This window comes from Triturus cristatus, chromosome 4_2 (genome assembly GCF_964204655.1).
Source record: "Triturus cristatus chromosome 4_2, aTriCri1.1, whole genome shotgun sequence".
Taxonomy (NCBI): domain Eukaryota; kingdom Metazoa; phylum Chordata; class Amphibia; order Caudata; family Salamandridae; genus Triturus; species Triturus cristatus.
In genome coordinates this window covers 182421570-182447871 of record NC_140586.1, presented here as the reverse complement: position 1 = coordinate 182447871, position 26302 = coordinate 182421570, and the positions used below count along the sequence as shown (strand labels likewise).

At 44.5% G+C, this 26302-nt stretch overlaps 1 protein-coding gene across 1 annotated transcript in view; it reads right to left on the bottom strand.

Annotated features, from left to right (window-relative positions):
* Positions 1-23905, bottom strand: part of ERP27 (endoplasmic reticulum protein 27) — an 85148-nt gene extending 61243 nt beyond the window's left edge. The window contains exons 1-2 of the mRNA XM_085601018.1: positions 23736-23905; positions 20657-20748 (exon numbers count right to left, since the gene is read on the bottom strand). Coding sequence (XP_085457144.1) covers positions 20657-20748; positions 23736-23838 — 195 coding nt within the window. The 5' untranslated portion in view covers positions 23839-23905. The remainder of the gene's footprint in view (positions 1-20656; positions 20749-23735) is intronic.
* Positions 23906-26302: the final 2397 nt, after the last annotated feature.

Genomic DNA, 26302 nt, shown 5'->3' with positions numbered 1-26302 from the left:
TGCCTTTTCTCTGCTCTACTGTTCAACACGGAGCAAAACGGAGTGACAGAGCAAGCGGGCAAGTGGAGGCGAGCAGCGGTAGGATGTTATTATTTAACAGAGAGTTACAGTATTTCCATACCATCTACCAACAATGCGCTGCCTTTTCTCTGCTCTACTGTTCAACACGGAGCAAAACGGAGCGATGGAGCAAGCGGGCAAGTGAAGGCGAGCAGCGGTAGGATGTTATTATTTAACAGAGAGTTACAGTATTTTCATACCATCCTCCTACAGTGCGCTGCCTTTTCTCTGCTCTACTCTTAGATGGTTCTGAGGTACGGTTCTTAGCAAAGATGTTATCATTGAAAACAAACAAAGGCAAAATGGATTAATTGAACAAATTTAAGGATGTTCATTGTTCACACTACGTACGCAGGAGCTCAAATAAACATTGCACTCGTGTTGGGGCACAGTTTCAAAATGTGCCAGGATACTAAATGTGCCAGGAATATAATGCCCACTAATTTATGATTTCTAGGAACCAGCGCAAAACTAGATGGTTTCTCAGATGCAGGGAAAAGGGTCACGTGGCATATCATATTGCATTGCAATGTTTATATAGCGCTTGCTACCCCTAAATGTGGGGCGTCTAAGCACTTGATTTGGGCAGGGAGATTGTGTACCTCTTGAATTGATCAAAAACGTTTTTTAAGTGTTTTCCAAACTGACGGAGTTTGCATCAGTTGGTGCTTTTAACCCTCGTGCTTCAAATTCCCAAACATTTAACATGTAAAAGTTCACGAAGATATTGGTGGATTTTGTCCTCAAAACTTTCCCCACAAATTCCTGTCAGAAACGAACACAATGTGATACCGGACAGTAAAGAAACAGTGATATCTCATTCGCTACATTTGAAACTTGACACGCACGGTTGTGTGAAGTGGTTGGAAATGGGATTGGCATGTATGTCTGTTACTTGTGCTGGAAATAAAGTATAGATCATGAATGAATGAATGGCATATTTGTAAAAATGCAAAACAGGGCGCCATGACTACTGAGGACTGCTTCCACCTATGCCACCCAGGCTACGGATGCTATTTATGTGAAGCTGGGCTCCCCTTTGCAATTCCCATGCAGTGAACAAAAGTCTTTCATTACTGTCACGTGTCTCCAATATGGACCTGCCCTCAGTTCACTCAATTACTGTTTCTATGGAAAGGTCAGGCCCGTGTTTATTTTTCACTTTACATAACGGGCACAGTGCAGATCTACCTCCAAGAAGCACCGGAGCATCGCATAGGGAACATTCCTAGTGCAGTATGGGCATAGTGTGCTGTTCATAATACTGAGCAGGGCTTGGGGGCCCGGGTAGACATGTGTACAGGAATCGGGATGTTGTAGGGAATGTTAGGTGGTGATGTGATTGGAACAGAACTGCAGAGCATGCAATACAGGTTTAGGCATTTCGCATCAAGAATTGTTCTATTTGTGCCAAAGAGAAATTTAACCAGAATCACATGACAAGTTCAAAAGCATGTATTAGAACCCGGGTCCCCCGGTGCAAAGGTCAGAGCTAAATGTCCTATGAGATGGAGTATGGGAACAGTCCGCTGTGACAAAGACCATGGACCATAACTGCCTGCAAAAGCTGGCTCCTTACTCAACCCCAGCCCCCCCAAAAAACTGATCAGCCGACTCACGCTTGATCTGGCAACAAACCGTCAGATTACAGTCACTTGAGGCAATTATTTCGCCTCCAGAGTCCCTAGCTCTGGGATGTCTTAAATCTCAGCCTGGACCCAATCATCTGCCATTGAAACAAATCCTGAAAAGTGAACTTTTCAGGATGCTGAAAAGTGAACTTTTCAGGATGGCTTCTTGAATGCATGTCTTTACAAAGGCTGCAAATGAGGAGCATCAGAAGTTGTATGTCTTAACAGCGCATGCTTTTACAACGCCTGCCTTTACCATGCATATGCCTTTACCACGCATGCATTTACAACGCACTGTAAATATATATATTGTGAGTGAAATCTCTCTCTCTCTCTCTCTCTCTCTCTCTATATATATATATATATATATATATAGATATATATATGCACACACACTCATGCGTGCACACGCACAAACACAAATACATATATTAATTTTTTTTAGATTGGGGAAAAAACCCAATTTTTTAATTTACCTTTACTATCCCATACTCCTACCTGCACTTAAACCCTAAAAATACCCTTACTACCCTATACCCATAAAACCCCTAAACCCTAAAAACTCTCTAACCACCCACTACCCCTACCCACCCCGAAACCCTAAAAACACCCTTAAACTTTACCCACCCCCAGGTGTGTCGTGAATCCCCCCGCTTTAGCAGCTACAGTGGGGTGGGGTTCTTTATGGGCCTCTTCTGTCTGGGACTTGGCAGACAAAAACAATAACGCTGAAATACAGTGTGAATACAAGAGCAAGCAGGAGCAAGGTAAAGCGGCAGCTGGGTAAACAGAACAGTGAAAGAAAGAAGGAACATTAGAAGGAAGGGTGAAGAGAAGAAAGTATAGATGGATGAGTGGGTGGATGAATCAGTATGTGAATGAATGAGTGGATGAAAGGGTGAGTGGATGATGGATAAACAGGTCAAACAATGGCAAAGTAAAGGGATCGGTGCATGGATGAGTGATTGGATAGGTGGATGAACAGGCAAAAGGATGGCAGAGTAAAAGGATGAATGAGTGGGTGAAAAGATAAGTGAATGGATGGCAGAGTGGATTGATGGATGGCAAAGTGGATGGATGATGGGTGGCAGGATAGGAGGATGGATGGCATAGTGAATGAATGGATAAATTAATGGATGGATGAATGGTAGAGTGGATGGATGGCAGAGTGGTTGTGTGGATGGATGGTAGAGTGAATGGATGGATGTTGAAAAGATGGATGGATGGCTAGCAGAGTAAGTGGATTGATTGCAGAGTGGATAGATGGATGTATGGATGGATGGATGGAATTTATAAATTAATGGACGAGCACATGGCACAGTGGAGGGCAGAACGAATGGATGGATGGCAGAGTGGATTGATGGATTGTAGAGTGGACAGATGGATGGATGGATGGTAGAGTGGATGGATGGGTGGCAGAGTAGATGGATGGATGGCAGAGTGGATGGATGGCAGATTAGATAGATAGAAGAGTAGATGGCAGAGTGGATGAATGGATGGATGGCAGAGTGGGTGGATTGGTGGATGAATGGCAGAATGGATGAATAGCAGAGTGGATGAATGGCTAAGTGGATGGATGGAATGGGAAAGATTAAATGATGGATGACAAAATGTGAATTCGAAATAATGGATATCAGCAGGTGCATGGAAGGGTAAATGAATGATAGGATAGATGTATAGATGGAAGAGATTAGGAAGCTGTTCTAGGGAGGGTTATGTTCACTTGCTTCTCTTGCTTGGTGGCATCAGCGCTTTAGTTCAAAGTGGGGGCTATTTTAATTTCCTGACTACTCCCTTGCCCACCCTCAACTCTAAAAATACCCATAACACCTAATACCCCTACCCACCCCTAAACCCTAAAAACATCCTTACCACTCCATACCCCTACCCACCCCTATACCTGAAAAGCACTGTAAACACCCTATACCCTTACCCACCCCTAAACGGAGAACAGCCATTTCAACGCAGTTTTTACCACACGTTGCAATTACATCGCATGCGTTACAACGCATGAGATGTTACAACGCGTGGTAAAAACCACGCATACCATTACATCGCATGCGCTTTTACAATGCATGCGATGTAATGGCTATCCACGTCGTTGTGAGGAAACTGAGGCTGTTTCCTCACAACGATGTGGACCTCTGACGACGCAGGAAGCAGGAACCGGGAGCAGAGATGGCGACGCTGCACCCACGAGGAAAGAGGTAAGGCTGATTGTGCTTAGGGTGGGGGTAGTGGTTTAGGATAGGGTAGTGTAGTGTAGTGTAGGGTTGGGAGTAGTGTGGGTAGTGTAGTAGTGTTTTAGGGTTTAGGGTAGTGTAGGGGTGGGAGTAGTGTGGGTAGTGTTGTAGTGTTTTAGGATAGTGTAAGGGTGGGAGTAGTGTGGGTAGTGTTGTAGTGTAGTAGTGTTTTAGGGTTTAGGGTAGTGTAGAGGTGGTTGTAGGTTGGCTAGTGTAGTGTAGGGGTGGGAGTAGTCTGGGTAGTGTAGTAGTGTTTTAGGGTTTAGGGTAGTGCAGGGGTGGGAGTAGTGTGGGTAGTGTTGCAGTGTAGTAGTGTTTTAGGGTTTAGGGTAGTGTAGGGGTGGGGGTAGTGTTGTAGTGTAAGGGTGGGAGTAGTGTGGTTAGTGTTGTAGTGTAGTATTGGTTTAGGGTAGTGTAGGGGTGGAAGTAGTGTGGGTAGTGTAGTAGTGTTTTAGGGTTAGGGGTAGTGTAGGGGTGGGAGTAGTGTGTTGTGTAGGGGTAGGGTTGTCACTTACCTTGCATACTTTTACCACGAGTATAGCTTTACCACGCATGCCTTTGCATTGTAATGGCATGCATGGTAAAGGCATACTCGTGGTAAAAGTATGCGATGTAATGACATGCGATGTCATTGACATCGCGTAGTAATACCCGCGTTGTAATGGCACGCGTGGTATTAGTATGCGTTGTATCGTCATACATCCCTCCAAACCCTAAAAGCCCCCTTACAACCCAATACCCCTACCCACCCATAAACCCTAAAAACAAATACCCTTGCCACCCAATAACCATATCCACCCCATAACCACTAAAAACACCAATGCCACCCCATGGCCCTACTCACTCCTAAACCCTAAAAACACGCTTAGCAACATATAGCCCTACACACCCCTAAACCCTAAGAAAACCCTTACCACACAATACCACTACCCACCCCTAAAACCGCCCTTACCACCCAATAGCCTTACCCACCCCTAAACCCTAAAAACACCCTTACCACGCAATACCCTTACCCGCTCCTAAACCCTAAAAACCCTTTTACCACCCAGTACCCCTACCCACCCAAAACCATATATATATATATATATATATATATATATATATATATATATATATATATATATATATATATATATATATATATATATATATCACTGAAAAAAACACAGGTTTCAGGGACGCTATAGTTAGAAATTATCATTTAAAAAACCTTTGAGATTCACTGAAAAAAACATAGGTTTCAGGGACGTTATAGTTAGAAATTAGCATTTAAAAAACCTTTGAAACTCACAGAAAAAAACAGGTTTCAGGGACGTTATAGTTAGAAATTAGCATTTAAGAAACCGAAGAAATTCACTGAAAAAATCACTGGTTTCAGGGACGTTATAGTTATTTGGACATTTCACTTGTACAAAACCAGAGAAATTCGGCCATTATTGTTAGTTCAGCTAACTATAACTCGCGCCCCCGCAATGCACTTCTGATGACGTCACATATTACATCATTCATGACATGGTCAGAGACATCACTGATGACATCTCAAATGACATCACTGATGACATCATCCAGTGACTGTGTGTTTCTGTAAAGTTCAAAGATGTTTTATATATATATATATAGGCCAAGGTGTATTGAAGAATGAGTGGGTGTAAAAGTGTCTGAATGGATGATTTAGTAGGCACGTGACTGACTGTATAAGTGAGTGATTAAATGTGTCTTACTGAATGCATGGGTTAGTGACTGATGCAGACATTCACACAGTTTAGTTTGTCAGTTGGTGTGTAAGCGGTTGCATGTGTTGGTGAGTAGCTAAATGAGGCTCTATATGGGTTATTGATTGGTTGTCTGAGTATCTGTATGGGTGCCTGAGTGTTTGTTTGGGTGGGTGAGGGGTATGACTCTGTGCATAGATGTGTGAGTTGATGATTCACTGGGTGTATGGGTTCAAGAGTGCATCTGTGAAGGGCTGTATGGGTGGGTGAGCGTGTATATGGGTGTGTTGGTGAGTGAATGGATGCCTCAGTGGTACATGTGTGAGTAACTGCATATGTGAAAGGCAGTATATGTGAGTGTTGGAGTATATAAATGACTATATGTGAGAGTGAGTGATTGTGAGAGGGGCTGTATGGATGAGTGTGTGCTTGTATTATTTATTGTATAAGAGTGTAAGTATGTGTTAGTATATGTTTGAATAAGTGAGGTGGAGTGTGTATAACTGTATAGGAGAGTAAATGGGAGTGTGATTGATTTGTTTGCATGACTGATTAGGTGTGTGAGTAACTCTATGGATGAGTGGCAGTGTGTGACTGTCTGTATAGATATGTGAGTGCATATGATAGTGCCGTATTGATGGTTGACTGCATTTATGAGGGACTGTATGGGTGAATGAGTGGATGTGTGTGTAGACCTCGGAATTAGTGAGTGGGTATGTACTAACTGGTATTGGTGTGTCTATTGTTTCAAAAATTGTAGTCTGTATTTTAGAGTGGGTGTATCAAAGGTTATATTAGGGTATTAGGAGGTGCATCAGATTACCATGTGGATGATGTCATCAGTGATGTCATTTGAGATATCATCAGTGATGTCATCAGTGATGTCACTGACCATGTCATGAATGATGTAATATACGACGTTATCAGCAGTGCATTGCGGGGGTGCAAGTTATAGTTAGCTGAACTAATGATAACGGCTGAATTTCTCTGGTTTTGTACGAGTGAAATGTCCAACTAACTATAATGCCCATGAAACCTGTGTTTTTTTCAGTGAATATATATATATATATATATATACTAAAATATACCCTTTCAGGCATAGAGTGACGCATAAATTATGCACAAGAAAAAGTAGAGAACTCTGGGTAGTTCTCAAGTTTAGGTGGAAAGCAGCTCCAGTATAGAGCGCTCTCAACACAAACGACACTCTAAATTTGCTCACCTCAAATATCTGCTTTTCTATCACAGTCTTTAAGCGTAGGATTAGCACAGTGCCATTCACACCGAGATAGAAAGGGACAAAGTCTTTTGCCACTTCTACAGCAAAGTCTTTGAGCATAGGATTAGGAGATATTATCTACTGGCGGTAGCCAGTAGATAGTTATAGTTAGGACCCTGTTTCCATAGGAAATCCGCAACATTCTATTTGGAATAACTTTGGCGCCGGTCGACGAATCCTCGCGAAATTTTCAAAACTAATGGGGCGCTACGCTCCGCTCCTACCCTGAAAGTCTTGGGGGGATTCGTCAAGCGGGGGCTGACAAAAAAGGGGGGTCCCAAAACGCGTTTTCCCCATGCATTTTTCCATAGGACCTTTAGACACAGCTACAGCCCGAACGGCTGAACAGAATTACTTGAAATTTGGCAGAGAGGTAGTCCTCAGGTCAAGGAAGTGCCTTTTGTAGGTCTGGTGTAAATCTGTTCAGTAGGTCCTGAGAAAATAGCATTTAAATCAATATATATATCTGTAAGCGCGCTCCGTGCGCTTACCGTAAGCTTACCGTACGCGTACGGTGCCGTGCGCGAGCTCAATTCTGATTGGTGGTTACATGACTGTAAACATTCGAATCGGTTGAAATCAGGAAGTGTCGGCCGCCATTTTCTGTCTCTCGCACTGAGAAACAATGGTGGGGAACGTGAAACGGGGGCAACAAAGAGAGTTGCAGACCCCCTAGTGTTTGTCAGGGGGTCCAAGAAGGACCCAAAAGTACGAAAAATAAATTTAATAATTTAAAAAAAAAAATCGCGGGGTACGCGTACGGTAAGCTTACCGTACGTGCACGGCAAAAAAAATAAAAAAATAAAAATAAAGAAGTAACAATCACATTTATTAAATAAATTAAAGGACCCACAAGGGAGAAAAAAACAAATGTTACTGCGTAAAAAAAGGCGAGGCGCGCACGGCATGGACTGCGCAACGTGGGCGCTCGGTGCGCGAAGCGCACCGTGCGCGCAGGGTGTGCGCATAGTGAAAAACCAGAAAAAAAAATAAAAAAAAAATACATAACTTAGCATTTAAAAAAACGTACAAATTCACTGAAAAAACCATAGGTTTCACACACGTTATAGTTAGGAATTATCATTTACAAAACCTTGCAAATTCACTTAAAAAACCATAGGTTTCACACATGTTATAGTTAGCTGTACATTTCACTCGTAAAAAAACAATTAAATTCCACGTTATAGTTAGATCAGGTAACTATAACTTGCGCGACCGCAATCCACAATGTGTAATTTCAGATGTCATCATTGATGTCATGAGTGATGTCACTGACCATTTCATGAGTGATGTACTATGTGACGTCATCAGCAGTTTATTGTGGGCGCGCAAGTTATAGTTACCTGATCTAACTATAACGTGGAATTTCATTGGTTTTTTACGAGTGAAATGTACAGCTAACTATAACATGTGTGAAACCTATGGTTTTTTAAGTGAATTTGCAAGGTTTTGTAAATGATAATTCCTAACTATAACGTGTGTGAAACCTATGGTTTTTTCATATATATATATATATATATATATACATATGTATATATATATATATATATATATATATATATATATATATATATATATATATATATTTATTACCTACTGGCGGTCGCCAGTAGGTAGTTATAGTTAGGACCCTGTTTCCATAGGAAATCCGCAACATTCTATTTTGAATAACTTTGGCGCCGGTCGACGAATCCTCGCGAATTTCTCAAAATAGGTGGGGCGCTACGCTCCGCTCCTACCCTGAAAGTCTCGGGGGGATTCGTCAAGCGGGGGCTGAGATAAAAGGGGGGTCCCAAAACGCGATTTTCCCATGCATTTTTCCATAGGACCTTTAGACAGGGCTACAGCCCGAACGGCTGAACAGAATTACTAGAAATTTGGCAGAGAGGTAGTCCTCAGGTCAAGGAAGTGCCTTTTGTAGGTTTGGTGTAAATCTGTTCAGTAGATTCTGAGAAAATAGCCTTTAAATCAATATATATATCTGAGCCAGCTTACGGTACGCTTACCGTAAGCTTACCGTACGCGTACGGTGGCGTGCGCGAGCGCGATTCTGATTGGCTGTTACATCTAAGTAAACATTCGAATCGGTCGAAACCAGGAAGCGGCGGCCGCCATTTTCTCTCTCGCACTCTGAGGGGGGGGCTGTAAACAAAGGCAAAAAACATATAAAGGGGCTGTTTAGACAGCGCCCATGCACATAGCCATGTTAGTTGAGTCCTCAAAGATCCCCCAAGGCCAAAAACGGTAAATTTTTATTTTTTGAAAATTTCGCCGATTACGCTTACCGTACGGTGCGCTTACGCTAAAAATGTTAATAAAAAAAAAAAAACACTCTCTGTGCATGGCATATTATTGTCATCACTTACAAATTAAATTTAACAGATTACCTATCACAAGGAAGCGCATAATATGTCCTCCATGTGCGCACGGTGCGTAACGTGGGCACGCGGTGCGCGTAGCGCACTGCGTGCCCACCTTGCGTGTACGGCACTAACTGCGTAAAGTGGGCGCGCGGTGCGCAAAGCGCACCGCGTGCTCACTGTGCGCGCACGGTGCGCGAAGCGCACCGTGCGCGCACGGAACGAACTGCGTTAAGTGGGCGTGCACGCCACGAGTGGCGTAAAGTAACTTAGCATTTAAAAAACCGTACAAATTCACTGAAAAAACCATAGGTTTCACACACGTTATAGTTAGGAATTAGCATTTAAAAAACCTTGTAAATTCACTGAAAAAACCATAGGTTTCAGACATGTTATAGTTAGCGGAAATTTTACTGATAAAAAACCAATGAAATTCCCCCGTTATAGTTAGTGCAGGCAACTATAACTCACGCGACCGCAATCTTCTGCTGATGACATATGTGTCTTTATGAAAAAAAAATATTTGTAATATATGTATAGCTAAAAATTTATGGAAGAAGACATGGGCAAATAAGTGTCTAAATACAGTATTAGCATCAGCAGAAGATTGCGGTCGCGTGAGTTATAGTTGCCTGCACTAACTATAACGGGGGAATTTCATTGGTTTTTTATCAGTAAAATTTCCGCTAACTATAACATGTCTGAAACCTATGGTTTTTTCAGTGAATATATATATATATATATATATATATATATATATATATATATATATTATCTACTGGCGGTCGCCAGTAGATAGTTATAGTTAGGACCGTGTTTCCATAGGAAATCTCAAAATTCTATTTTGAATAACTTTGGCGCCGGTTGATGAATTCTCGCGAAATTTTCAAACTAATGGGGCGCTCCGCTCAGCTTCTACCCTGAAAGTCTCGGGGTGATTCGTCAAGCGGGGGCCGAGAAAAAAGGAGGGTCCCAAAAAGCGTTTTCTCCATGCATTTTCCCATAGGACCTTTAGTCGAAGGTACTGCCCGAACGGCTGAACACAATTACTTGAAATTTGGCAGAGAGGTAGTCCTCAGGTCAGGCATGTGCCTTTTGCATATATGGTGTCATTCATTTCAAGCTTTATTTGATTTTAAGATAAAATCATAAAAGCACATAATACAAACACATTTTTTTTTAATAAAACAGAGTCAACAACATAAGCTTATTCGATCATAGAATCAAGGTAAAATATCATTAAAAAGATTCAGAGCATAATAATTCGGAACAAATTAGGAACATGAGGATTACATAGATTTTCTAAATTTAATTACTAGTTTTAAAAAACTTGAAACTGCATGAATAAGGGAATCATCTTCTAATAGCAATAATTTCATGTATGCTAATTTACAGGTACGAATCCCCCAGGCCCTAAGAACAGGTAACAGAAGAGCTCTACGCGGGACTTTGTAAAATACACAAAAAAAGACACAATGTATGTCCGATTGTCTGGAAATATCATCACATGGGCACAAAGGGATTTCAGTGGACCAGTCATTACAAAGGGGGAAGGTGACTAAGTGAAAAAACATGCCTAATCTGAGGCGGGTCAGCAGTGTGCGTGCATATGGGCTTAATTCTAAGCTTAGATAATATTGGAGACCCTCGCACTGAGTACTTTCCTGAAACCGAAGTACAGTAGGTTTCATTTTCTCCTTGTCCCATCTTTCCATTACCAGGTGATCAAGAGCCAACTTTTTCAAGGCGGCTCTCGATAGCCCATCCAAACTGAGCGGGTTATCAAAGACTTCTGGATGTCCTATCCTTGCACAAAGATTTTTCACGTAGGAGAGCCACCTAATATTGGCCATTCCATTCATTGTGAGACAGTCGGTGATTACTTCCGTATTTAAGGTTGTCTCTTCTGTCACCCAGACCTTGTGCCACAGTAAAAGAGGGGAGATGTTAACAATGTCGCTAATGTAGGGAAGGCCTACTTCTATATGGGTCATGTAAGTAGATGAAAATTTAGAGACTCCTAGTAAGTGACAGATAAACCGATTCTCACAGCTTTGTAACGTCTGCGCATTTTCTATCCCCCAGAGCCCTGCCCCATAGGTGGCTGAGGAAACCACTTTGGCCTTATAGATTTGTATTAGTTCCCTAGCAGGCTTCCCCCTGATTTTTGCAGAAAAATTGTTCAGGGCTCCCGCAGAACGTAAAAAGGCAATTTCCTTGTTGCTATTGCCGGCTTCCAGCTCCCCCTCCTATCAAAAGTCACACCTAGATAACAGAATTTCTCAGTGGTTTCAATTTTTTGGGCGTCCAAGTAAATAGGACAAGGTGCACTTCTAAGGCCCCTGCCGCAGACCATGTTATAAGTTTTAGAAGTATTCACCTTTAATTCCCTATCCCTCATATAGGAGGAAAATGGGACCACCGCCCGCTGTAGACCTAACCTAGTACGCGACATTATTGCTGCGTCGTCAGCATAGAGTAATAGGTGCACTGAGGTACCCTTTATAGCGGGGTAGTCATATTGAAAATTACTTAGGTGTTCTCCAATAGAGTTAATATAGATGGTGAACAACAGGGGAGCCAATATGCACCCCTGTCTGACCCCCGCGAGATAGTGAATTTGTCTGAGCATTCCCCCAGACGTCCGAATCTGACCCTTGCCCCTGCGTCCCTGTAAAGTTCGCGAATAAACGTGATGATTTGGGCATCAAGGCCCAAGAAAGAAAGTGTGTTCCAAAGGAGTTCATGATTCACACAATCGAACGTTGAGCTTAGGTCAATGAAGGAAATATATAACTTTTCGCGCTTCGCTTGAGTGTACTTTGCAATAATTAAGGCCAAGTTCAAGCACTGCTCAACCGTTCCCTTGCCCGTCCTAAAGCCATATTGTAAGTTAGAGATGGCCTGGTTTTCGGCCTCCCAGCTCTGGATCCGATTTAGGATGATCCTACCGGCCACCTTCATCAGTGCATCCAGAAGAGAGATTGGCCTATAACAATTTGTGTCGTTTCTGTCACCCTTCTTAAATATTGGCACGACAGTAGCGTCAGGCCAAGATGCCACAAATCCCTGTTGATTAGACTTGTTTAAAACATTGGTAAGTAAGGGTGCCCATAGATCCAACTCTGCCTTATAGACGTCGATTGGGACACCATCGGGACCCGGAGCCTTACCGGATGGGCTGTCCTTAATAGCTTTAATGACCTCTTGGAGACTGAAAGTGATATTCAGCGGAAAAGCATTTCGCTCGCCTGATCCGCCGAGGTCCGTCAAACTGACAGTTAGCGAAGGAGGGCAGTGCCCTACAGTCAGATTATTATATAACTGCTTAAAATGGTTCACCCAGGTATCCCCTGGGATAGCCACGTCTAAGATGTCTTCCGATCTGCTTTGCAGGTATGGGGCATTAACCACTTTCCAAAATAGTGCACTATCGCGTTGTTGCGAGGCCTCACGTAAGGTCGCCCACGCCTCCCGCTTAAGGGTGGCTTTTCTCGTTTTAATGGTCAGTTTGTAAGCTTCTCTGGCTTGACGGATCAGGTCTTGGTTTTTTGGTTTGGTATGTAGGGCCTTTTTGAGAGATGTCAAAGCTTTGGTGCATTTATTGTAAAACCAACCCTGTGGGCGCTTAGCTGTTTGCCTATGTTCTCTAAATAAAAGATCTTTTACTGACCGTTGGATATTAGAAAAGGCAGCCACGACTTTATCAGGCTCCATGGCAGCTGTTAGACATACGTGAATATCCTCGAGAGACGTCGAAACCAAGCTCTTTAAGAAGCCAGCTGGCTCAACTTTATCCCATTTGATAACATACCCATTTATAGCACCCAGATTAACCTTGGGAGCATAATTAGGGTTCTTCTTGAGTTGACTACATTCTCCCATTGTTTTTACTGAGAATGATATGGGGTAATGATCTCCGAAAAGAGCCTTTCCAGTCTCCCAGAGGATTGTGCAACCAGGATGGGCCGGGGACATTAAGGTGAAATCTATGGTGGAGTTACACCCTCGTCCGTTAAAAGTTGGTTGAAACGGAATAATCGGGCTGCACAGTTCATTTACAAAGGACAAATTCAAATAGAACATCATATTATTTAAGGAGTTGCCTAATTTTGAGTGGGTGAAATGGGTAGGGCAGTCTTCCCCATAATCTGCTAGGCCGCACAAGCCAGTTGCAGAAAGGGGACAGACAGTACAATTAAAGTCCCTTACCCAGATTAGCACCTTCTCACCTGCAAGATTATCTATTAGAGATATTATGCTATTGAGAAGATTGTAAAGAACATGCTCTGTGTGGATAGATGGTACATTATTATAAAAATTAATTAGAATCACATTGATAGAGCGGGGCCCTTTAAAGACCAAGACCTGATAAAACTCTGCGTTAAGACACTTGATGGCCCTAAGTTCCGCCGTTGTAGCCACATAAGTACAAAGGCCTCCTTTATTCCTACCCTGTTTACTAATAAGTGCGGGCAAATGAAAGGTTTGGAATCCTATAATATGGACTTCCTCAGTCGTCCAGGTTTCCTGCAAACAGGCTATAGTGTGTTTATTAATAACATCCAGCCATGCTTGCTGGTGGACCTTTTTACTCAAACCTGCCACATTCCACGTAATCAGGCTGTAGGATGGAAAACTCGGCCTAACTTCCGTGATTGCTACACTAGATCTTATACTAAAGCTGATGTCGCTGGGTAAATGTTGTGTTGTTAATAGCTGAGGAGTCACGGTGGAGGAAGAAAGCCTACATTCCCTGTTAGTTGTGCTTGCACCATCAAACGCCTGTGTCCTTATTACCCCAAACCCCTCTGTTTCGCCAAATATAACTGAGTTATTTAAATCAGGTGTATTAACATTACCCATAGTAGACTTTGAGTTAAAGGGGTCAATCAATGTTAGTGGTCAATCGACCATTTCTAAGCCACTGAATCGGTTATGTGTGGAAATACCGGACCAGGGAGCCCGGCGAGTGCGCTCGTGATTGACCGCCCTCAACGTATGTGTCCCACCCCAGCTGTCCCAGTCTCTACCCAGATGTCGACGCCCCACTATTTGCCAGGGATTGTCGTGTTGGGGATGACAGGGACCCATTGTCTGCCTGTGGCTGTCATAGTCGAAGTAGTGGGGACCCATCGATTGCCAAGATGGCTCTTGGATGTTTGAGGACCTTGGAGGATAAAAAAAGGAAAGCCGTTTAATGCTTATTCCTCCACTTTTACATGAATTTTCCCATGCGCAGATATAGTCGGCTGCTCTAGGCTCATCAAAGGTTACCACGATGCAGTCGCCTGGCAGTGATTTCCTGCCATGGCCCACCCAGGTAGTTCTACGTACCATAAGGATCCTGTAGGACCTTGTCGGTGGAACAGGGCAACTAGTATTGAGCCAGAATTGCACTTTGTTCTTAAGGGACCCTGTGGGTTCTGAATTATAATCCAAGAGTTCAGGGACACCCGTCATTACCACCACAAGGGGGTAGGCTTCCGGGGGCAAGTCAACAGGAAGTCTAGCCTGTTGACCTACCCTCATACCACCTGTGTCAGAAACTGGGGGTGCTGTTTTTGAAGCTGGTAGTGGCCGGGACAAGTTTTTTGAGGCTTGAGCATTTTGTACCATTTTTTTTTAAGGCAAAGTACTTGCCACTGTTAAGGTGGCGATATTTTTAGGGGCGGGTTTAGCTGAACTGTTAGTTTTTGAGTTAGTGGATGGAATTAATTTTTGTAATGGGGCAGTAGGAGTAGATATACAGTTTTGTGGAAGTGCTGATTTGGCTGGGTTCTGAATCTGGTTTTTTACTCGTGGAATTTGTGTCTCTGATACCTGCTTAGTCTTATACAGATTTAAAAGATTGATGAATTTATTTTCTATATTTGTTAACCTACGTTCTATTGGGGTGAGTAGAGTTTTCAATAGATCCGCTATACTGTTTGATGACATCTGTAAATTATCAGACCGGGAGTGGTTCTCCACCGCTAGGGACATCAGTCAATGAGGCCACAAAAATGGGGTCTGAACTATCGTGTGCTGGGAGATGTGCTATCGCGGAGTGAACTACTTGTACCTTTCTCGGGTGTAAGTACTCAGTTGAAGTAGGCCTAGAAACTGATTTATTAAAAACTAGTGTATTGGGAACTAGAGAAGGCTGATTTATGTCCAACTTCTTTTTCCTCACGGCGCCCTCCCTCCTCCCTCTATCTCTTCTTGTTTCTTCTGGCATAACTTGCGAGGATAGCTGTGGAGATTGCGGGAGAAGGTCAGGGGATTTTTCCAGATCTGTGCTGGTCTGTAAGTCTGATAGCAAAGTTGCGGATAGATCCACCATGTTTGGTAAGCTACGCCTACCTTCATTAAATGACCTGTGATCAGGAGCAATAACTAGCTCAGGGGATCTTACACTCGCTAGAGCACCCAAAGAAGATCTCTTGGCGCGTGCAAGGTCTAAAGACACCCTGCCCTCCATAAGGCTGATACTCTGGTCGATAAAAGAGTTTGCCTTAATGATAAAATCGTCCATCGGACCTAAAAGGTTACCCTCCCCTCCCGCGGCCTTTTTTTTCCTGCCTCTTGTTAACACCATTGTAACAGTGGGATAAATGGCTTGCCGATGAATATATAGGGAGCAGGTGTACAAACCCCAGGGGGGTCCAGCAAGACAGGACAAATGAAGGGGGGGTGGCCCGGTCCCGGCCTCCACCGTCCTCGAACGGCCTCAAACGGCCCGCCCTTTGCCCGGGCTTAGCCCAGGGCGCTCCCCGCGCACTCCCGCGCAGCGGAGAGGGATATCAAAGATATAATTAGTGTGACGTGCAGGGGGCGGGGCTGACAAGGAGAGCAGGCCAGATGTTTTCAATTGGCCAGGCAGGGACTCCTGGGACACGGAGTCCCTGCTGAAACGCTCGCAGCCCTGCCCAGTACCCCAGAGCACCACAAGCCTCACGGACACAGCGCAGTTCTCCCAAAGGTAATACTGGTGAAGCGGGACCCGCGAAGCGGGTCCGGCGAACAGTTAAAATCAAAGGCAGGTCACCAGTGGTCAGAGGGCAAAGAGCAGCAGCAGGGCTTCCTCTTCAACAAAGCGTCCCAGTGAGGAAAGGCAGGCAGACTCCTTTTCACAAACCGTGTGCAGGGGGCGGGGCTGACAAGGAGAGCGGGCCAGGTGTTTTCAATCGGCCAGGCAGGGACTCTTGGGACACGGAGTCCCTGCTAAAACGCTCACAGCCCTGCCCAGTACCCCAGAGCACCACAAGCCTCACGGACACAGCGCAGTTCTCCCAAAGGTAATACTGGTAAAGCGGGACCCGCGAAGCGGGTCCGGCGAACAGTTAAAATCAAAGGCAGGTCACCAGTGGTCAGAGGGCAAAGAGCAGCAGCAGGGCTTCCTCTTCAACAAAGCGTCCCAGTGAGGAAAGGCCGGCAGACTCCTTTTCACAAACCGTGTGCAGGGGGCGGGGCTGACAAGGAGAGCGGGCCAGGTGTTTTCAATCGGCCAGGCAGGGACTCCTGGGACACGGAGTCCCTGCTAAAACGCTCACAGCCCTGCCCAGTACCCCAGAGCACCACAAGCCTCACGGACACAGCGCAGTTCTCCCAAAGGTAATACTGGTGAAGCGGGACCCGCGAAGCGGGTCCGGCGAACAGTTAAAATCAAAGGCAGGTCACCAGTGGTCAGAGGGCAAAGAGCAGCAGCAGGGCTTCCTCTTCAACAAAGCGTCCCAGTGAGGAAAGGCAAGCAGACTCCTTTTCACAAACCGTGTGCAGGGGGCGGGGCTGACAAGGAGAGCGGGCCAGGTGTTTTCAATCGGCCAGGCAGGGACTCCTGGGACACGGAGTCCCTGCTAAAATGCTCGCAGCCCTGCCCAGTACCCCAGAGCACCACAAGCCTCACGGACACAGCGCAGTTCTCCCAAAGGTAATACTGGTGAAGCAGGACCCGCGAAGCGGGTCCGGCGAACAGTTAAAATCAAAGGCAGGTCACCAGTGGTCAGAGGGCAAAGAGCAGCAGCAGGGCTTCCTCTTCAACAAAGCGTATGGTGTCAATCTGTTCAGTAGTTCCTGAGAAAATTGCAGTTAAAAGCACATAAATATCTATAGCCGCGCACCGTGCGCGCACCGTGCGCGCACCGTGCCGTGCGCGAGCGTAATTCTGATTGGTGGATTCATGTCAGTCAACATTCGAATCGGTCGAAATCAGGAAGTGTCGACCGCCATTTTGTGTGTGACAGTGAAAAAAAAAGGTGGAGAACGTGAAAAGGGGGCAGGGTACAGAGTTCCTGACCCCCTAGCTTTTGTCAGGGGGTCCCTGAAGGACCATGAAGGGTGAAAAAAACTTTTTTTTTTTTTTTTTTAAATCGCTCATAAAAAAAAATAGAATTAAAAATCACATTTAAGTGTTTAGATGTTAGGTGCCTCTAAAAAGAGCCGTTGTGTTAATTGAGGGACAGAGGAAAAAAAAGACATGGCAAAAATTATAGGGTGCCGCACGTGTGCTGCTGTATCTTGCTCTCTATTAGGGGAATGCTGGTGTCCGCATAAGAGAGAAGAGCATTGCACGCATTGCACCGTATATGCACCCTCTTAAACAGAGGGTGTATATCCAGAGGAACCGAACCAGGTGAAGCTGCCGCCGCAGATGAAGTGCTCGGCTGAGCTGTCGATGATGTGCTCGGCTGAGCTGCTGCGGATGTGCTCGGCTGAGCTGCTGGAGGGTTTTCTCTAGCAGCTCGAGCATAAGCCACAGGATGTACATCTTAAACGTGCCTGATCATAACGAACATACTAAAAGAGTATTTCTTTTTAGGATCTCCTCTTGATAAGACACGATCACAAAGAGTACAGGTGACTTTTGGAGCATTCACCTTCTTCTGCCCCACTGGAAATGTAAAAAATTGCCAAATAAAAGAGTCTTTCTGTTTCCTCTGTCTCTGTCTCACAAGGGTCTCCTGCTCACTCCCAGAAGATGACTGCTGCTCTGCCATTCTCAAGTACTGGAGTACTGGAAAAGCTGCTCAGCTCCTTCTCCCAGGGAATCAGAAGTAATAATGAGGGGAGTGGGTGTGGTGTTGGAAGTTTCTGGAACTACTATAAACCAATGAAAAGTGTTGTTTCTAAATCACATGACTTGCCGTGCGCGCACTGTGCGCGCACGGTGCGCGCACGGAGCATGCACGCATGCAAGTACGGAACACGCGCGCAAGCGCGTACGCGCACGGAGCATGCACGCATGCGCGTACGGAACACGCGCGTATGGAGCACGCGCGTACGGAGCACGCACGACGTATGTATGCCCACGTGGAGCACGTATGCATGCGCACACGGAGTATGTACGCATGCGTGCACCGTGCACGCGGTGCGTGCACGGACAAAAACCCTTAAAAAAAATATATATATTTTTTTTTAAAGTGTTTATAAGTTTATAGACGATATTAACTATGCTGTTCAACTGTATCCAAAGTTAAAAAAAAAACTGAGCCATTCCATATTACAGGATAAAGTTAATCTATAACTATATATATAGGTAGCTTATTGTAAAATAAATATTTAAAAAATATAAAAATACATTCATAAATTAGCATTTAAAAAACCTTGCAAATTCACTTAAAAACCATAGGTTTCACACATGTTATAGTTAGGAATTAGCATTTAAAAAACCTTGCAAATTCAGTGAAAAAACCATAGATTTCACACACGTTATAGTTAGGAATTAGCATTTAAAAAACCTTGCAAATTCACTGAAAAAACCATAGGTTTCACACATGTTATAGTTAGCTGGACATTTCACTCGTAAAAAAACAATGAAATTCCCCCGTTATAGTTAGTTCAGCTAACTATGACTCGCGCGCCCGCAATCCACTGCTGATGACGTCACATATTACATCACTCATGACATGGTCAGTGACATCACTCATGACATCACTGATGACATCTCGTAATAAAATGTATTTTCGGATAAGTAGTTGGGTACAGGTGCTTTCAGTCAGATATTGTGAGATGTCAGTCGGATTTCACCATGGATGTTTACTTTCACACAGACAACAATGCAGACACACTCTCTCCCTCTCTGCTTTGAAAGTCCCCAAACAATGGTTCTTTTACAAAATATTGTGTTTTTTCTCGTCGTAATCCTACCAACCATCATTCCTCTGCCTTTCCATTGCCCCTTAGGCCCCTCTGAAGCACACTACCTGTCGTATAATGTATTGAATATAACTGAAGGGTATGCAGTTCCTAAGTGTAAGTGAGAATGTTCAGGTCTGTGAAAAAGTGCCCTCACACACCCCAAAGGATGTCATGCTTCATCATATGGGATTGCTCCTAGTCCGGCTAGTGCTTCAATGCCCGACAGGCCCCTGCAAAAGGGCTCTTTGGTGGAGATCTTTTTATTGAAGCCAATTGGAGCATGTTGGTATGTGGAATAAAGTGTAGTGAGTGCAGTGTGGTATTAAAAAAGGTTTGGGGAGACCCTATTGCCTAAACTTTAATCCTAGGGCTCACTAACTCACTAAAAACAAAGACGCCCTAGCTGGGTACAATGATCCTAAGACGCGTGCGCGGTGTGTAAAGTCGACATGTTTCTTGCCTAAGGTAACCCCTAACGGGTCTAGTGGCAATTCATCAGGACCAGTGGTTAAAACGAAATTATCATGAGTGTTACACTACTGTAATGCTGGTGCTCAGAGTACAAGGAATTCAATAGTTATCAGCTTTGCGAGTGAATACCAGGTCCAATTTACCTGATATTGAAAGACCCCCAATAATTCAGGTAAGTACCGAAGGGAGCGTTTAAGCAGAGCTAGTTGTTACTCACGACACAAGGCGGCGTGGCAACTAGCCATCTTCCTATCTACCCCGGATCTGATTCCCGTGGCATTGCATCGGCAGGCCGACGAAGAGCAAGCCCATATGATGAAGCATGACATCCTTCGGGGTGTGTGAGGGCACTTTTTCACAGACTTGAACACTCACTTACACTTAGGAACTGCATACACTTCAGTTATATCTAGTCCTCGGTTGGGAGTACTTGTGCAGGACCTGCTTAAAAAGCTCCCGGTTCCTCTCATTTGGACAAGTATAATGTATTGAAACATTATATGCCAGCCTAATTGTCGGAAAATCTGATGCTCACCCCCCTCCCCCAATCTTACTGACCAAGATAAGCCCCTGGAGAAACCACTTTATCACGTTGGAACCAGATCCCTCATATGCCAATTAGAGACAGGCTAACAACATTAACTATTTTCTGAGAAAAATTACAATTGTTTGCAATTGCAGTAATTGAAGCTGAGCTGAAGTATTAGTTGAGAAAGTTCGGTCCTAAGTCTTGCGCCCCTAGGGCTGACAAAAACGTATGATAAGAAAGGGATGGACCCACCTTGAAGAATCCGATGACTGCGAGTTCTGATGAATCGATAAGTGCCTGTGCGGCCGTGACTTCTTCTAGTACCACAGGCTTCTTTTCAGCACCTGGAAGAGAAAAGCAGGCATCTGGGGATGGAAGGACAGGCTGGAAAAGTAACTGCAGTGCATCAACCTGAATCCAGTCATCGTTAATGGATTCCATTTCTGGGATTTAACTACTAATCTGTAATTGATTCCTTCTCTGAGATGCAACCAGCAAATTGAAACAGATTTTTCTCTGGGATGAAACTTGTAGTCTGTAAATGATTCCTTCTCTGAGATGTTGTTATTAAGCGGTAACTGATTCCTCCTCTGAGATAGACTCAGTAATTGGTAATCGATTCCCAATCAATCACTAATCTGAAATTGATGACTTTTCAGAGACGTATTTAGTAACTGTGACAATTCCTTCTCTAGGATGCAGTCAGTAAACTGTAGTCGATTCGTGTTAGATTGAATCAGTAATCTTTTAGTATTTATTTCTTTAAGATGTAATCAGTAGCCTGTAAGTAGTTATTTCTAGGAGTCAGTAATCTGGCCCAATTACTTTTCTGGAATGTAATTAGTGATCTGCAAACAATTCCTTCTCAGTGATATTGGTAATCAGTAGGAGATTGCTTCTCTGAGATATAATCAGTAATCCACAACCAATTCCCTCTGGACAGAAGCAGTCATTTGTAATCAATTTCTTCAGGTGTAACCAGAAACCAACTTAATTTCTGAGGCTAAAACAGCAATGAGCTACTAATTCACGCTCTGCAATATAATCAGTTGCCTGTGAACAGATTCTCTCATCAAGAAGCAAGTGTTACACTCAAATTGAATCATTCTCTGAGATGCAATCTGTTAACGTTTATTTCACTCTGAAATGTAATCAAGCTATCATCAATCAATTCTCTTTCAGTCAATTTAACTAGTAGTCTCTGACTGATTCATTCCAGCTTGAATCAATCATTTGAACTGAATATTTCTCAGACTGAAACTTGTGACCAGCAGGTTAGGCAAGGATTGCTATAGCAGAAATATTAAACTGCTGAAGTCTATCACAGGCACAGGAACCAGCAGGTCACACGCAGATTTCTGCAGGAAATTCATTAACCCACTGACTTACCGTCTCAGACTGTCTCCTTTTACACCTATGTTTGGTTCCTGTCTGTATTTTTTTGAATATTTTGGTTTCTGATCGATCAAGAAACTGGTTGAATAATAAAGTATCGAGGTCAATAATATTGATCCATGCAAATGACTTCGACATATTGTCAAGGTAATCCTATATATTGAAGTATAGATTCAATGTTATTTACTCCACATCTGCTATTCTTGACCATATGTTCATAGTAGATATTTTGGAGTCGATATAAGTGCTGCTAGATATTAAAAATGTATTATTTTGTTAGAACACACGCAGAGTTTTCCACCCCTGAGGCCACTGATGGTGGAAGTGATTTCCACGTGGTTCTCAGACAGAAATGTTCCAACCGCTGTAGTAGGATGTGGGCCGATGCTGATGACAGCGCCCCCTGCTGGAGACGGGGTACATTATTCTTATCATGTCTGACTCAGCAGCCGTTTCTGCGCCTAGTGCAGTTACTTTTATTGAGAGGGTATTAATAAGTATGTGGCGGTATATTAAGGCCAAAGAAAATGTCAGCAGAGCTTCCCCCGAGTTACACGGGTTCAGGCAGCACAGCCATACCTCATATAATGCAGATATTACAGTATACTTTCTCTTAAGTTATAAGTGTCGCACAAGCTAAAACTGCATACCATTCAATCAAGTTATACATCACTTACAGACCTTGGACTGCAGAACTATCCCTCGGATTACACACATTTTACAGACTCGGACATCAGAATGATCCCTCTGGTTACCCAGGAACAGGCAGCAAAGCTAAGTGTGACACTACACATATTGTATCTCTTATACTTATGCCTATTTTACATGCTGAGGAAACAAAGCTGTCCCTCATACTATCCCTCGTTGTAGGCAGATCTCACCTACACAGCAGAGCTCTCCTTTGAGTTTACACGTTTCACAGGCTGGCAGCAGCGCCGTCTATTAGATCAGACAGATCCTCTAGACTCAGACAGCAGAGTTATCCCTCAGGTTACCCATGATCAGGCAGCGACGCCATCTCTCACATTACACATATATCTCACCCCTCATGTTTGTACATATCATGCACGCTTAGAAAGCTGACCTATCCCTCATATTACATAGACCCTACCGCCGTAGCAGATATATCCGTCTGGTTTACATGTCTCACAGGCTGACAGCAGAGCTATGCCGTCGATTAGACAGATCTTATAAACTAAGAGAACAGCTATCTCGTGTTGTTACTCATATCGTACATGGTCCGATGGCAGGGATGTCGCTCAGGTTGCAAAGTTCATGTAGACTCCGACAGCCGTCACAACAAGGTACCCGAGCGTTTCAGACCCAGACCTCCTCAGCCAGAATCCTCACAGTCAGTCGTTGTCATCTGCAGATGTGACTTTCCCCCCACGCTCCTCTCACTCTCTGCCTTCAGGCACCGGCTCCTCTTACTGTCTGCCCACGTGCCCCAAGCTCTTCATGCGCTGCCCAAGTGTCCCCGTGCTATAGCGCCTCATAGTGCCGGTGCAAGCACCCAGCCACCTGCTACTGTCTGCCCACGTGCCATGTACGCCATCTCTTTCCACATTCTCCAGCTATTGTCTGTCATGGGCTCCAAGCACCTCATACTGTTTACCTACGGACGCAGGCTCCTCGCGCTACTTTCCCATGCACCTCATACTCTCCGACAAAGTGCCTGCGCTCCTCACTATCCACCACACGCCCCAAGCTTTGCAGCCTCTCTTCCCACGTGCCCCAGCTACTCACGCTGTCTGTACATATACCTTCACCTTATCCTACTCTCCCTCTATGCTCAAATGGTAGCTAAGTGACGTGTGTTCCCCTCTCCCGCGCCCCTTGGCCCTGTCCTAGTGGCTCCTTGAACAGGCAGTTTGGGACTCTCCCACCTGGCTAATGGACCTCCAGGGCTGGCCATGGTCCTATTGAGAGAACGCACCTGCCTCTCTCGGGGCCCCTCCTCCATCGCTCTCAGTGCCCCCCGCGGTGGCCAGCAGGAGCACCAATAGTCCGGACAGCAGCCCCTCGGTGCGTGGACGCATGCTTGGGTCCCCTCTGGCCTCTGGAGCCGCTGGGCCTTCGCCCGGGGACTGGGGCAGGTGAGGATGACGTGGCACGTGCGGCTCGCCTCATAGGCCTCCGAGGAAGCCTGGGAGCGGTCCCAGGTGTGCGCGAGCCTTGGGACTGGCAGATTATGAGCCTCGAGATAAGGGTGATGGGTAGGTGACATTCTGCATCATATGTCCTTACCCGTAAGTGAGTCCGCCCCCACCCCGAGCTCTTCCCCAGCTCTAGTGACCTCATCAGTGACGGACTCTGCCCCAGCATCACTTTCCTGACGTAAAAGATTTTATCCCAGCCCCAATAGTCTGATGAGTGATGGGCTCTCCCACAGCTCCAATGTCCTCATAAGTGACAGACTCAGCAACAACACACATGGCCTGAGTGTTACCAACTCTGCCCCAGCCCCGTTGGCCTTTCAGATGTACAGTCCTGAATGATGTATGACTGATGTAGGCGTTGAGGGGCTACGGGCGGCAGTGGGGATAGCACTACCTCCAGAGTCTTTGAGTGAATATCTGTTCAGAGTAAGGGTGCTGTATGCCCTCCTGGGAGTTACTACCCGGTGCGATTAAAGTATTCCCGAAGGAAAGGGGTCAGGGGAGGAGGTAGAACTCAATTCTAGAAATGAGTATTCCCTGCATTTGTATAGATACTCCAAATAGATGTCTTTTTTTTTTTTTACTGAAGTTGTGTGTCTGGCTTGTTTACATTTAGAGTGATGACACAAGTTATGTATTGACATGTGAGACAAGTACCGATCCACGCCTCAAACTGCTCCAAGTCAGAAGAAGCGTGGATGGTGTGAACCAAGATACAATGGGTATGTCTAGACCAGGTGTTGTTGCTATCTCTAATCTATGCACTGAGTGACAGGTTTTAGGACTGGCTCTTCCCCAGCCCAACTGGCTAGACGTGTGATGGATTGTCCCAGCCCAACGGCCTAATATGTGACTACCTGTGTTTCAACCTCTCTGACCTTTCAGGGGCAGAAGTCGGCCTTAACTGTGCACTCTTCACAAAACCAGCTTAATGTTTATCACACTCTGTCCTACCAGCCGGTGTAGCTGACCCTGGCCCAGCCCTACCAGCTTTTTGAAGGGACCTGGCAAATATGTGACCTACTACCACCAGCCCGCGAGCCTGACATAAGATATAAGAAATCACTGCAGTCACTCCACTGGCTAACTACAGTGAGAAGGGCAAAGTTCAAGACACTCAGAATTGTCCAGAGAGACTCCCAAGGAAAAGAGCCAATATCCCTAAAGTTAAATGTAGGCAATGCAAACAAAACAGGGCACAGCGCTCCAGCCTTGCATCACAGATCACCATACCACCTCACCATAAGGTAGACACTGCTTTCTCAGTACAAGTCGCCAAGCTCTAGTCTAGAGCTTACAGTCAGCCACGATTTAAAGCATTTAGTAGCATATACAGCTCAGAAAACAGATGAAAACATGGCTGTTTCCAAGACAAATTTATCAATCTCACAACCCTGGAACTGAACCCAGAAAGATAATTACACCTTTAAGTTCAATCAATGGTTTACAATTAAGGCTCCCCGTTTTCCGTTTTTGCGGATTTTTAGAGATAAATACAGACAGAAAACAATGTTTTTTCTGTTTGCATTTACTTTTAAAAGTGGCTAAATACAGAAAATGGTGCTTCTTTTAAGTGACTCTTCATTCTGTCTTTCATGAATTGTAGCCCAGCAGCTGGGCAGATGGACAGCATGGGAAATTAAAAAACAGGATGAAATTTCTTTAAATAACTGCATATGTCAACATACATTTATGGTATAATGCTAGCATTTACCAGTGGATGTATTGGTGTGTAATATTTGGCAGCTCAAATAGCTAAAATATGACAGACATCAACGTATGAGTGCGCGTCTGTCAGTTAAATAGATATGGAAATGTACGGTTTTACAACTTAATTTATATAGTGTGGTGGGGGACTGTGGAATTTCATCTGATACAGTCACTATTATATATCTAAGCCACATTTTAAAATACATTTTTTGGGGGGGCAGTGGAATGGGCAGGATCATTTGCCCCAATGACAGAAGTTGAGTAGTGAATATTTGTGAAAAGCATGGAGGATAAAAACAAAATACATACAAATTCCAGTAACACACATCAAGCACGAGCCATATGTGCTGAGCGTTCTCTAGAGGCGGGAAATACCCAACTAACACTACTTTTTCTAGTGCATATTGCCTTCTATTCTGTAACTTGTACTCTGACACTCGTAAGGGCGAAGGCGAGTTAAAAGCTGGGCGGGGCACAATGGAGTAGGTTGGGGTCGCTCCAAGTTTTGGCACTCCCACGTTCGGCCTAAAGCTTATGAATGTCTGTGAGATATGAAAATCTGTATGGGTGCATCACAGGAAGCAGGAGGGGGCAGAATTTTGCTTTCTGCATTAACAGTCCAGGTCCTAAAATG